The sequence below is a fragment of the Oryctolagus cuniculus genome, chromosome 9, assembly GCF_964237555.1.
Source record: "Oryctolagus cuniculus chromosome 9, mOryCun1.1, whole genome shotgun sequence".
NCBI classification, from domain to species: domain Eukaryota; kingdom Metazoa; phylum Chordata; class Mammalia; order Lagomorpha; family Leporidae; genus Oryctolagus; species Oryctolagus cuniculus.
Window position 1 is genome coordinate 73,795,068 of NC_091440.1, and position 14,154 is coordinate 73,809,221.

A 14,154-nucleotide genomic window follows, 5' to 3' on the forward strand; every position below is an offset into this window, starting at 1 on the left:
AAAATAACACATACCAACAACCAAGTCTAACAGAACATGATCATTCATTTCAACAATCCTGTATGTTTATGGTCCATAATCAATTCCTGTTTCCCTTATAGCTTTACAATATGTGTACCCAAAAGTAGTGTATAACTGTTTTATACTTTATAAAATTTTCTATGATTATAATTATCATTATTGATGGGGACACACTATCATAAATGCCTTGTGAGGTGTGTCACTGTGTGAAATCATAGAATGTTTTTATATAAACCTAGATAGGATAGCCCACCATATACCTAGGCTATTTAGTCTCTTACTGATAACACTAGCACTGGATTATGTTTGTTCAGGGGCCATGATGAACAGGACAACATGAGATTAAATCAGGCACAAGAGGTGCTGCAACAGAGATGCAGTAAACAACATATATATGAAGGTTGCTGACAGAATAACACAGCATACTGCTTTACAGTAAATGTTAAATAAGGAATACACGATAAGATAAAACCCACAGTAAATAATAAACCAATGAAACAGTTGTTTATCATTATCAAGTATTATGTACTATACTTAATTTAGCGGCAATACTGTTATACAGCTAACAGCACAGCAAGTATGTTTATGCCAGCATCACCACAACCATATTATCAATGCATAACATATAACATGATTTCCCTATGTCCTAGGAATTTTTCAACTCTGTTATAATCTCATGGTATTCTAATGGTCAGTTCATCATTAACAAAACACTGTTATGAGGCACATAATTATGCTTCCTTTTCCTATTTGCACATTTTCCAAAAACACATTGACAATGTGCAAAAAAACACTCCAAAGACTGCTACTCAAAATAGTTTAATCTTTTGAGTAAATCAGGTAAGAGGTAAAATACATTTTTTTCTAGAAAACAAAGGAATTCACAAATGGTAAAGTGTCAACATTGTTCTCACAGTAGAAATAAGTTATGTAAAATTTAAATTATATTTTATTTTCTTTTACATATCACATTTACTCATTGAAGGAGAAAGACCAAAAATAAAATTTCATACCAGAATGGATGATAGATCATCAATCATTCTTACTCCAAAGAATCATATTAGTTATAAACAATTATAAACTTCAGAGAGGTTAATAAACCATGTTCTACAAATTTTATTATTTACAAATATTTTCAAATAATTAATTTTTGGGGCAGCCGCTGTGGCATAGCAGGTGAAGCTGCCACCTGCAGTGTCAGCATCCTATCTGGTTGATGGTTCGACTCCCAGCTGCTCCATTTCTGGTTCAGCTCTCTGCTAAAAGCCTGGGAAAGCCATAGAAGACAGCCTAAGTCCTTGGGTTCCTGTAACCATGTGGGAAGAAGCTCCTGGCTTCTGGCTTTGGATTGGCACAGCTTTAGGTCATATCCTCATTGCGGCCATTTGGGGAGTGAACCAGCAGATGGAAGACTTGTCTCTCTCTCTGCCTCTGCTTTTTTAACTCTTTCAAATAAATAAATAAATCTTTAAAAAGTCAATTTTTTCCTTTGTGCCTCAGTTTTATCATTCATAAATTAAGGACTACTTTTCTATACCAGGAATTCAATTTTTCTTTTTTTGCTATTAAGAACTGTTAGCCACATCAAACATATTGAGATGCAGTTTTTTAAAAACTACAGTGATTCTGAATCTTGCTCAGTTCAGAGTAACCAATTATATGATCTATGAATAAATAAAGAAGATTCAAGCTTCTCATCATAAAGTAATATCAAAGAAAGGGAAATGCTGATTACCCTGATTTGATCAGTACACAGTATAGAATTATACTGAAATGTCATAATGTAGCCTATAAACATGTACAACTATAGTTAATAAAAAAAATTAAAAGAAAAACAATTCTAAAGTCAGAGGCTAAGCCACAATCTGGGAAGCAGACCTGCTGCCCGCTAGCAACTGTTCTGGCAATCTCTCTGCCGGTATACAAGAAGATCATTGCTTCTTTGTTTTCAACATCAGAGCAAGTTTGTGGATGTAGGGTCCATACTATATAGCAAACACCTATCTTTAAACACGCAGTCCAGGATGTGTACTGACCTAAAACTCAGTTAAAGTGTTAAGCTCTACCTTGAGTTATCCCCAAGGACACCTGACTGGAATCCACTCTATTTAAATGATTTCCCTCTCATTTTTCCTTTTTGCTAACTGCACATCTACATTCACAAGCAAATGTGTAGTCAGTTATGTACAATGCGGAACTCCCTGCTATGTACATAAGCAGCACAATCCACCATCCTTTGTCTTTCTTCTAACAATTTCAGGCAGTTATTTTGGGGACAAAGACACAGGTAGGATTCAAAAAAGCTATGAAGCAAAACCACTAACATTAGTAACCAATAAGAAAGGGCATGAATCTTTAGATAAAGAGATATTTATTAGGAAATATCCTCATACTAATTGTTAAGTGCAGACAATTTTTATATGCTATTAATTTTAAAATAGTCTTAAAAACATTTGCACCTCTCATCTTCCTTTTGTCATACACTTATGTTACAGAATCAATAAGAAATTGCAGAGATAGAAAGGCAGGTAACAACGTATAGAGCATCTCTAAAAAAAGTCAGATATGGAGCAGTACGAACTCAGGCCAACATGTTATCTTACTTTCAGTTTATTGAGAAAAAAGGAAATTATTTCAACCTACAGTTGCACATTACAAATAAAATTCTATCAAATTTAAAAGTGAAAATTAATAGCCTTAAAAATGACAATCTTTAGTGTTCTAGGGATGTAAAACCTCGCCAACAAAATAAACAACACAATCAGGAAAGAAGTGTCTGCACTTGCTGTGGCGATCGGTGTAGAATGCTCTCTGGATCTTTGTATTCATTGATGGGATTCATCACGGCTGCATACACTTCACCATAGGCTCTGCAGACTAATTCTGTGGACTGTTTTATGATCTGCTCTCTATTGACAAACAAACAAAGCATAAACACATCATCTGAAAAGAAAGTGTTCCTAAGAAACTAAGAAATTCATTTCAATGCATTTCAAAAAATGGGAAAATTTCATATTCAATGCATCGCATCTTCATAATTATCACACATAATTATCACACTATTAATAACCACTGACAATCTACACAATTTATTTTGATTTAATTTTTATGATTGATTAACTTCTCATTACTCTGTAGGTCCCAGAGGACAATGACTGCCTTGCTTACTGCTGAAGCCTTATGGCAAGTGCCTTGTATAAGTACACTGTTAAACAAGAAACACAAACTGTACCCACCAGCAAGGTATTGATATTACAAAAACAAATGATAACACATTATCTTTATTTTCATGAAAGGAGGAAGCTTACAATCAAATTTGTCAACACATTTTGTCTCAAGCATGCTTACAATATATTGTCCTTTACCTACATCTCCAACAGTAAAAAACCATATCCCCTTGATTTCTCTTCATCTACCAGATCACTGGAATAAACTGTGATATCTGCCTAGAATCACAGTATTGTCATGAAGACACATTTCTATAAAAGCATATACAATAATAATACAGTCTTTCAAATGTTTTTAAAAATTATTCAGCCAAGATAACCAGAATTCAGTTCATTAAATCAGCATCAACTCTCATATTTTATGTTATTTACTATCATCAGCTACTTGCATTATTCATATATATATATCTATTCATAAAACAATGACATTTTTCCTAAGTATCCTCACCAGCATTTGTTACTTTTTGATTTTTGGATGATAGCTATTATAAAGGGGGTGGGGTGAAACCTCACTGTTGTTTTTATTTGCATTTCCCGAGTGGATAGTGATACTGAGCATCTTTTCATGTGTCAATTGGCCATTCGTATTTCACCATTTGAAAAACGCCTGCTCATATCCTTTACCAATTTCTTAACTACATTGTTTAGTTTGTTGTAGTTGAGTTTCTTGAATTCTTTATGTATTCTGGATATTAATCTTCCATCAGATATAAAGATTACAAATATTTTCTCCTATTCTGTTGGTTGCCTCTTCACTTTGTTATATGTTTCCTTTGCTCTGCTTTATGTAATCCCATTTGTTTATTTTTGCTTTTATTGCCTGTGCTTCTGGAGTCTTATCCAGCAAGTCATTGCCTATGCCAATGTCTTTTAGTATTTCCCCTATGTTTTCCTCTAGTAATTTGATGGTTTCAGATTTAGGTTTAGATCCTTGATGCGCTGAGTTGATTTTTCTTTAGCATATAATGTAAGGGTCTTAATTCATACTTCTGCATGTGAAGATCCAATTTTCCCAACACCACTGGTTGAAGAGGCTATTCCTTCATCAGAGAGGGAGTAATTTTAGCTCATTTTTCAAAGACTAGTTGGTTGTGGACGTGTGGATTAATCTCTGGGGTTCTAACATCTTCCATTGGTAACAATGTCTATTTTTGTGCCAGTGCCAGGATTATTTTGATTACAATTACCTGGTAAGATGTCTTAAAATCTAATATTGTGATGCCTTCTGCTGTGTTTTTATTGTTTAATATTGCTTTAGCTAATTGGGGGTCTCTTCTGTTTCCATAAGAATTTCAGGGCTGTTTTTTTCTATTCTGATTGGGATTGCATGGAATCTGTACATTGCTTTGGGAAGTATTAACATTTTATTGATATTACTTCTTCCAAAGCATGAACATGTAGGATTTTTGCATTTTTTGTGTGACTTCTTCTATTTCTTTCCTTAATATTTTGTATTTTCAATGTAAAGCTCTTTCACATCCTTGGTTAAGTTCATCCCAACATTTATTTATTTATTTATTTTTCATTTCAGTTTTTAATGAAAGTTGCATATATAAGATGATTTTATTCTTGTATCTTCTCAATAGTTTCTTCCTTGTATTTGCCCTTCTCCTTTCCTACTTGACGAGACTTGGCTTTCTGTTCCAGGATCTTTTTGCAGTCTTTGTCCAGCTTTAGCCTAGTGATAACCACCTTGCTGGGGTGAATGCCCACATGGACAGTTGTGCCATTGGCCTTTTCTCACTGCACCCGCTCAATGTAGATGACGTATTTCTTCCTGTAAACTTGGACTACTTTGCCAATTTGCTGACCCTTGTAGTGTCCTCGCACAACTTGCACTTCATCATCCTTTTGGATAGGCATGGATCGCACGTTGTACTTCTGTCTCAGCTCTTTGGAAAGGGGAGAAGACATAATCTTCCGGCGAATGTGGGAAGGGGCATTGAAATGTCTTTTCTGGTTCTTGCTCTGATCAGAAGTCACAAAGGGATTGAACTTCATTTTGGCAGCTGCCGCTCTGGCGATGGCCACCAAAGGCTATCCCAACATATTTAAATTATTTTGTAGCTATTGTGAATGCAACTGATTTTACAAGTTCCTTCTCAGATACATCTTTGTTTGAGCATACAAAGACTTGATTTTTCTTTGTTGACTTTATATCCTGCAACATTGCTAAACTTTCTTATGAGTTCCAATACTCTCTTAGTAGACTCTTTTAGCTCCCCTATGCATAGGATCATATCATCTGCAAAGGGGGACAATTTGATTTCCTCCTTTCCCAGTTGTATTCCTTTGATTTCTTTTTCCTGTCTAATGGCTCTGACTAAAATTTCCACAACTAGACTCATGGTGAGAGTAGGCATTCTTGTCTGGTTCCAGATCTAAGTAGAAATCCTTCCAGCTTTTCCCTATTCAATATGATGCTGGCTGTGGGTTTGTCATATATTCCTTAGATTCTGGTGAGCTATATTCCATATGAACAATTTGTTTAAAGTTTGTATCATGAAAGGAAGTTGTATTTTATCAAATGAATTCTTTGCAGCTACTGAGATAAGCATATGGTTTTTATTCTATAATTTGTTAATGTGATTTACAAACATTATGAAAGACAGTGTGGCAATTCTTCAGAAATATGAAAATAAATCTACCATAAGACCCAGCCATCCCAATCCTGGGAATTTACCCAAAAGTAATAAAAGAAGCATATGAAAAATTTATCTGTATTCCCAAGTTTCTAGCAGCTCAATGCACAATAGATAAGACATGGAATCAATCCACATGTCCATCAACTAACAACTAGATAATGTGGTATATGTACATGATTAAATACTACTCAGCCATAAAAAAAGAATGAAAATCTGGAGATCATTATGCTTAGTGAAATAAGCCAGTTCTAAAATGAAAAATGTTTTCTCTGATTTGTGGTAGCTAACATATAGAGTACAAAATATGCAATGTGTATGAGTGAAATTGACATTTTGTGATTTAGTTTTTGTTTATAGCTCGTCTGTACTCCTGAGGAACAGTGGTTTTTCTATTTAGTACTTGTTGAATTCTATATTTAGTGGAGGGTTAAGCTTGTTATTATTATAAGTAAATTGAAAGGGAAGGAGGAAGAAAGGGAGTATCATTATGTTCCTAAAATTTTATCTACAAACCACATTGAATTTGCAAAATATAGTTAAAATTTAAAAAAAAGAAAAAAATAATTTGAAAAAATGTATGTCACTGCAAAAATGAAAAGAAAAACAAGAAACGAAGAAAGACAAAGGGAGGGAGTGAGGGGAGGGAGGGATAGAGGGAGGGTAGGGAGGGAAGTATCATTATGTTCTTAAAGTTGTATATATGAAATACATTAAATTTGTTCCTTTTATATAAATAATAAAGAACACTGACACTAACTTTATGGTTTTTATAAATACTAAATTAAACAAGTATCTTTCAATCCTTACTTCCAAACCTATTTTTCTTGCAGTTTCCTATTTCATTTAATATAATAACAATATCCCATAACCTCAGGGTTCTAATGATCACTTGCCTGGAGTATACAGAACACTCCTATGTGGTCTTCCTTCTTCCCATCTCTTCTATAGTTGATCCATCATAAGCACTGCTATAGATGAATCTTTATACAGCATACTTTTTATCATGGCTCACTATTATTGGGGTCTTCAAGGAGCTTCAATGGCTTACTTTGGTTTCAGAGAAGTCAACATTCCTTCCATATCATTCAAAATCGCTAATAACATCTTCATCACTATTCTCAACTTCTCTGTTCCCTCTACCTTGCCCTTGCTGACCTCACACTTTCCCATATGCCTAGAATTCCTCTTTTCATCACTTCTAAATTCTCTTAATAATGTGCAGCAAAAATATGATCTCATCCATGAGATCTTCCCTGATCTTCAGAACTACAAAGAATTACTTTCTTTTTGGAACATTCATGTACTTCTTCTTTTCTTTTCTTTTTTTTTTTTTTTTTTTTTGACAGAGTGGACAGTGAGAGAGAGAGAGAGAGACAGACAGAAAGAAAGGTCTTCCTTTTGCCGTTGGTTCACCCTCCAATGGCCACCGCGGCCGGCGCATTGCAGCCGGCGCACCACGCTGATCCAAAGGCAGGAGCCAGGTGCTTCTCCTGGTCTCCCATGTGGGTGCAGGGCCCAAGCACTTGGGCCATCCTCCACTGCACTCCCGGGCCACAGCAGAGAGCTGGCCTGGAAGAGGGGCAACCGGGACAGAATCCTGCACCCCAACCGGGACTAGAACCCAGTGTGCCAGCGCCGCTAGGCGGAGGATTAGCCTGTTGAGCCGTGATGCCGGCCTCCTTTATTATCCTAAAATATTAAACTTCTACATTTTCTTGATTCTCAGAACCTAACCAAAACCTTTGTGTTGGGGAAGGGGATGGCTGGACACTGAATGAATACAATAACTTCAATATGAACAAATTTCAAAACATCAAAATGAACTCTAAAATGCTTAGGGGGTAGGCATTTAATTTGCAGGTTAAGACATGCACATCCCACATTAGGATACTTGGGTTTGATACCTAGCTCTTGTTCCTGACTCCAGCTACCTGGTAATAATGACCCACGCAGGCAGCAGTTACCGCTCAGGTGGTTGAGTTCCTGTCACACATGTGGAAGTTCTGGATGGAGTAACTGGCACTTAGCTTCAACCCAGCCCAGCTCAGCCCTGGTCACTGCCGGCATCTGAGGATTAACTCAATGATGGGACCTGTCTGTCTCTCAATTAAAGTTGCTTAAAAATACTTAGGATTACAGAAACATATGATGTTCACATTGCAGTTGTCCTGCAAAACTTCAAGTAATTTCATATTGTTCATGTTCATATATCCTTTAACACGCAGTATATTTTGAGTATATTTTGAATGTGACAGGTGATAAGTCAATATTAGTGAATACTTAGGAGGGAGAAAAAAAGTAACTTTTTAATTTATGGAGCCTTATTCTGGACTCATGAGCCACCACCTTTTCATACATTAATGGCAATTTCATATAGTCAAGAGTATAGTTACACAACTGACCAATCTAACATGATAGTAATGGTGGTAATAACACTGTGTTAGTTGTCATACAAATGAATGCCTTCAAGTCATCTTCAATAAAACACCCATTAATCTGTTTTTATAAGAATTATGTTCTTTTGGAATAATAATGACTGAATGATATATTTGTTAGACTATTTGTGGGAATAAATCAATCTAGAAAAGAACAAAAATAGGCCGGCGCCGCAGCTCACTAGGCTAATCCTCCGCCTGCGGCGCTGGCATTCCGGGTTCTAGTCCCGGTTGGGGGGCCGGTTCTGTCGCAGTTGCTTCTCTTCCAGTCCAGCTCTCTGCTGTGGCCCGGGGAAGGCAGTGGAGGATGGACCAAGTACTTGGGCCCTGCACCCGCATGGGAGACCAGGAGGAAGCACCTGGCTCCTGGCTTTGGATCGGTGCAGCACACCAGCCACAGCGGCCATTTGTGGGGTGAACCAACGGAAGGAAGACCTTTCACTCTGTCTCTCTCTAACTCTGCCTGTCAAAAAAAAAAAAAAAAAAAAAAGTTGGATAGAAAGAGAAGGGAAGTCCACTTCTGATCTTAGATCATCTGTACCCCATTCTGATGGAGTCTGAAATTTTGGAAAGTTTGAGAAACATGACATTTTCCAAAACTTGCTAAACGTTCTAAAATCACAGAAGGTACATTGAATAAATTCTCTGAGCAGAGTGGAGTGACATTACTAGTTGCACTCTTTCCACTGGAAGGGATGATGGTAGGAACTGGCTTGGAAAGCCACTAAACCAAATGAGGCTTCAAGGTATTTTTTGATCTATTGATTGGTGATCCTTCCTATAATTAATTGAGCTTAACAATGAATCTATCAAAGTGATACAAAAAAATTTTCATAAATGAAATAGAAAAATATGAAAAACTGGTATTTTGAACTTTGTTAGCTATGTTTTTTTATTTAGTTAAGAGGTGGGGGGAGAAAGAGGGAGAGGAGTGGAAAGGAAAAGATGGGTAGGGAGAGGAGGCGAAAGGAGGGGAGGGGAAGGGAGAGGAGGGAAAGGAAAGGAGGAGGAGAGAAGAAAGGAAGGGAAGGGGAGAGGAGGGGAGAGTGAAGGGAAAAGGAGAGGAGAAAGGAGCGAAGAGGAAGGGAGGTCAGAGGACAGAAGGTATGATATGAGTGAATCCATCTCCTGGTTCATTTCCCAAATATCTGAAATGCCAGGACAAGGCTGGGCCAAAGTCAGTTACTGGGAACTCAGGTCTCCCATGAGGACTGCATGGGAGTCCTACTTGGGCCATCACTGCTGCCATGCAGGGTCTGCACTGGCAGGAAGGTTAACTCAGGAGTCAGGGCCAGGAATCAAATCCAAGAACTATGATATGGGATGTGGGCATCTCTTTTAATTTTTTTTTTTTTTAATTTTTTTGACAGAGTGGACAGTGAGAGAGAGAGACAGAGAGAAAGGTCTTCCTTTGCCGTTGGTTCACCCCCCAATGGTCACCGCACCGGTGCACCGCGCTGATCCAAAGGCAGGAGCCAGGTACTTCTCCTGGTCTCCCATGGGGTACAGGGCCCAAGCACTTGGGCCATCCTCCACTGCACTCCCGGGCCACAGCAGAGAGCTGGCCTGGAAGAGGGGCAACCGGGACAGAATCCGGCGCCCTGACCGGGACTAGAACCCGGTGTGCTGGTGCCGCAAGGTGAAGGATTAGCCTATTGAGCCGCAGCGCTGGCCGGGACGTGGGCATCTTAATCAGAGTCTTATAACTAGTATAAATGCCTGTCGCAGATAAAAATATATGTTTAATAACCCATTTTCCAACAAGTCAGGTGCTGGATTTTATAAGCAGCATTTCAGGGGCCACTGCTGTCACACAGTGGGTTAAACCATGGCTTCCACTGCCAACATCTCATAATGGAATGCCAATTAAGAATCCCAGATTATCAGTTTACAATCTGGTTCCATGCTAATGTTCCATGCTAATCAAGCCAAATCGCTAAGTGGGAGATCCAGATGGAGTTCTGGGCTCCCAGCTTTGGCCTGGCCCAGCACCAGGGGTTAGAACCATTTGGGGAATGAAACAGCAGATAGAAGATCTCTCTCTGGCTCTCCCTCTCTCATTCTACTTCTCAAATAAACACATACATACATACATACATCTTTAGCAACAAACAACAAAAGAAATAGTGCTTTTTGTTCTTTATACAAAGAATATTTAATAGAGGCTTTTAGGAAATGTACAAAGAATTAATTACTATACCTCATCTTCCAGAAACTCTACTAGACCTAGACAAAATGTACATTTTGGTAATATTTAAAGATTACACAGAAATAAGGCTATTACTTCTCTTAAGAAATTTAAAATCAGAATAAGATGGAATAGTGAATAGAAAATAATTTTTGAAAATTCAGAACTGGTAAATGTAGAGTGACCTATTGAAAACTCTAAAGTAATGGACTGTAAATTTTATTTTTAAGTCTTAAAGGTGAAAAATTTTAAACTCACTCAGTTAGCTGTAACTCACGGTACACTGTTTCTAAGCAAAATCATTTTATAAAAGTCTAAATTCACACCACAGCTGCTAACCCATAATTCTGCAAAGAAATCCAGGATAAAGCAATACTGCTAAGACACTGATAATTAAATAAAATCAAGCCAAATAATCCAAGAAAGAGCTTATAACTGATTTTAAAGGGTGATATTTGATGGCATAGAGCTTATTCATTCAGATTATGAAGCTGATAGGATTAAGGACAAGATTAAAACATGAAAGTGGAGGCCAGCATTGTGGAATAGCAAGTAAACCTGCTTGGCCTACAATGCTGCATGACATACAGATGCCAGTTCATGTTCTGTCAATGGCCAGCAAAAAGCAGTGGAAGATGACACAAGTATTTGGGCTCCTGCAATCATGTGGGAGACTCAGATGAAGCTCTTGGCTCCTGGCTTTGGCCTGGCCCAGCCCTCATTGTTGTGACCATATGGGGTGTGAAGCAGCAGATGGAAGTTCTCCGACTTTTAAATAAATAAATATTTTTGAAAAATTAAACATGAACATGGGTATGCTGCAGAAAAAAGAGCAAAATCGTGAGAGAAAATGTAGTCTTTCATATAGTGGGAAGAAGATGAAGGAAAAGGAACTGTTTCTTCCGCTCTACAGGAAAGCTCTAAAATCAACATTATAGAAATACAATGGAAAGGAGATTCTCTAAAATGAGTCTGAATAAAATCCAAAGGAGAAACTCAATTGATAGCACCAAGTCCAATTTCTGGACAAATGTAAGAGTTCATCCATCTAATACTGTTAAAGCCAGGTCCACAAACTCAATTTCATTAAGTGTTTTCTCATGAACCCTATACCATGGAGTAGAGACGAAATGGTACATTGGAGGAAAGTGCTGTCTGAAGACTTGGATTGAAGCTCTTCTACTTACTACTGTTGCCTTCAACAAGTAATTTAACTTTTCCTAGCTAATTTTTCCACTGTAAAGTGAAGTAATTCATTAGTTAGTCCTTAGAAGGTACAATAGCTTTTCAGCTGTTCCACTGAGAGTTAAGGGTATTTAAATTCTGTGTGTCTGCCTGTCTAGTGACATGAACACATTCACATCCACACTCATATATACATATATATACAGTATTTTGGGAAGTTGGGATCCATAGATATTGATTTGTAATAAGCATGTCAGTTATTTGTATATACGTTTCTGTAGTGTCAAAAACTTCTATTATTTTGCCATTCTACTACCCCATCCTTTAAATTTCTAATAATAACTCTGTACATTCATTCTATTTATTTATAAATATAAATGGAACAGATTTCATGTATTTCAAATACAGTTTTAAGAACAGAATGATACTTCATACCCTTGCTTCTCCCTCCCTTCCCCTTAATTTTTTTTCATTTTGCAATGATATACTTTTAAAAAAAAAGATTTATTATTTATTTGAATAGAAGAGCTACAGAGAGGCAGAGGCAGAGAGAGGAAGAGACAGAGAGGTGTCTTCCATCTACTGATTCACTCCCCAGGTGGCTGCAATGACCAGAATTGAGCAAATCCGAAGCCAGGAGACAGGAGCTTCCTCTGGGTCTCCCATGCGAGTGCAGGTGCCCAAGGACATGGGTCATCTTCTATTGCTTTTGCAGGCCCTAGCAGAGAGCTGGATTGGAAGTGGAGCACCCAGGACTCAAACCAGTACCTATATGGGGTGCTGGCACTGCAGGTAGCTGCTTTACCTGCTAAAAAAAACAGCGCTGGCCCCAATGATATACTTCCAATTTACTTGATTGTCACAGCTTAATCTCCCACTAAATGATAAATTCAAAGTAGTAATAAGAGTATTGACAAAGACCATAAAAACTAATCAAATTTCCAAATGTCAATTCCACTCATATACGTTACCTTTTTTGGACTCTATATATTAGCTACCATAAATAAGAAGAAACATGGTATTTGGGTTTTTGGAATTAGCTTATTTCACTAAGCATAACTGTCTCCAACTGTATCCATTTTGTTGTGAAAGACAGATTTCATTCCTTTTATGGCTAAGTAATACTGCATAATGCACTCTATCTAGTCATTATATTCAGTTGATGTACATCCAGATTGATTCCGTATCTTATCTATTGTGAATAGAGATTCTAAAAAATGAGAGTTCAAGTAACCTTGTCACATGCTGATTTCACTTCCTTTGGATAAATTCTTAGGAATGGGGTGGCTGAATCATATGGCAGAGTAATTTTCAATTTTCTGAGGAATCTCCATACTGTCTTCCCTAACAGGTATAATAGTTTACATTCCCACCAACAGGGTATTAGGGTACTTTTCTGCTATATCCTCACCAGCATTTGTTATTTTTGGATTCAGGTGAAATTTAATATAAACTTGCATTTCCCTGGTGGGTAGTGATACTGAGCATCTTTACATGTGTCAATTGGCCATTTGTACGCCATCCTTTGAAAAATGCCTGTTCATATCTTCAGTCCATTCTTAACTGGATTGTTACGATGTTGTTGAGTTTAAGCGCCTTATACATTCTGGTTATTAATCTGTTATTAGAAATATACATTGCAAATATTTTCTTCCATTCTGTCAGCTGCCTCTTCACTTTGCTGCATGTCTCCTTTGCTGTGTACAAGCTTCTTAGCTTGATATAAATCCATGTGTCTATTTTTGCTTTCATTGCCTGGGCTCCAGAAGGCTAATATTACCCATGCCAAGGTCTTTCAGTGTTCCCCCAGTTTTTCTCTAGTATTTAATAGTTTCAGGTCTGAGGTATAGAGCCTTGATCCACTGTTGAGTTGATTTTTATATAAGCTGTAAAGTAGGATTCTCATTCCATACTTCTGCATGGAGAGATCCAATTTTCCAAGCATCATTTGTAGAAGAGATTTTCCTTTTTCCAAAGAGTGATTTTAGCTCATTTGCCAAAGACTGGCTGTGTGGATTACTTTCTGGGGCTTCTAATTTGTTCCATTGGTACACATCTGTTTTGATTGTAATCACTGTAATATGTCTTGAAAACTGGTACTATGATGTCTCCAGCTATGTTTTTATTGTTTAAGATTGCTTTAGCTATTTGGGGTCTTGTGTTTCCCATGAATTTTAGGGTGATTTTTTTTTAATAGATCTGAAAAAGATGTCCTTGGTATTTTGATTGGGATTACATGGACTCTGTAAAATGGTTTGGGTACTATGGACATTTTGATTAGATTAATTCTCCCAATCCATGAACATGGAAGATTTTTCCATTTTTTGGTGTGTACCTTCTTCTATTTCTTTCCTTAATGTTTTATAATTTCATTGTATACATCTTTCACATCCTTGGATAAGTTTACCCTAATATATTTGTTACTTTTTGTAGATATTGTGAATGTGACTGAT

The 14,154-nt window shown here is 37.2% G+C and overlaps 1 protein-coding gene and 1 pseudogene across 1 annotated transcript in view; both read right to left on the reverse strand.

The window, feature by feature from the left end:
- Positions 1-824: 824 nt before the first annotated feature.
- Positions 825-14,154, reverse strand: part of COG6 (component of oligomeric golgi complex 6) — an 84,793-nt gene continuing 71,463 nt past the window's right edge. Inside the window, exon 19 of the mRNA XM_002721095.5 lies at positions 825-2,930. Coding sequence (XP_002721141.3) covers positions 2,783-2,930 — 148 coding nt within the window. The 3' untranslated portion in view covers positions 825-2,782. The remainder of the gene's footprint in view (positions 2,931-14,154) is intronic.
- On the reverse strand, positions 4,751-5,307 carry LOC100356235 (large ribosomal subunit protein uL24-like; annotated as a pseudogene).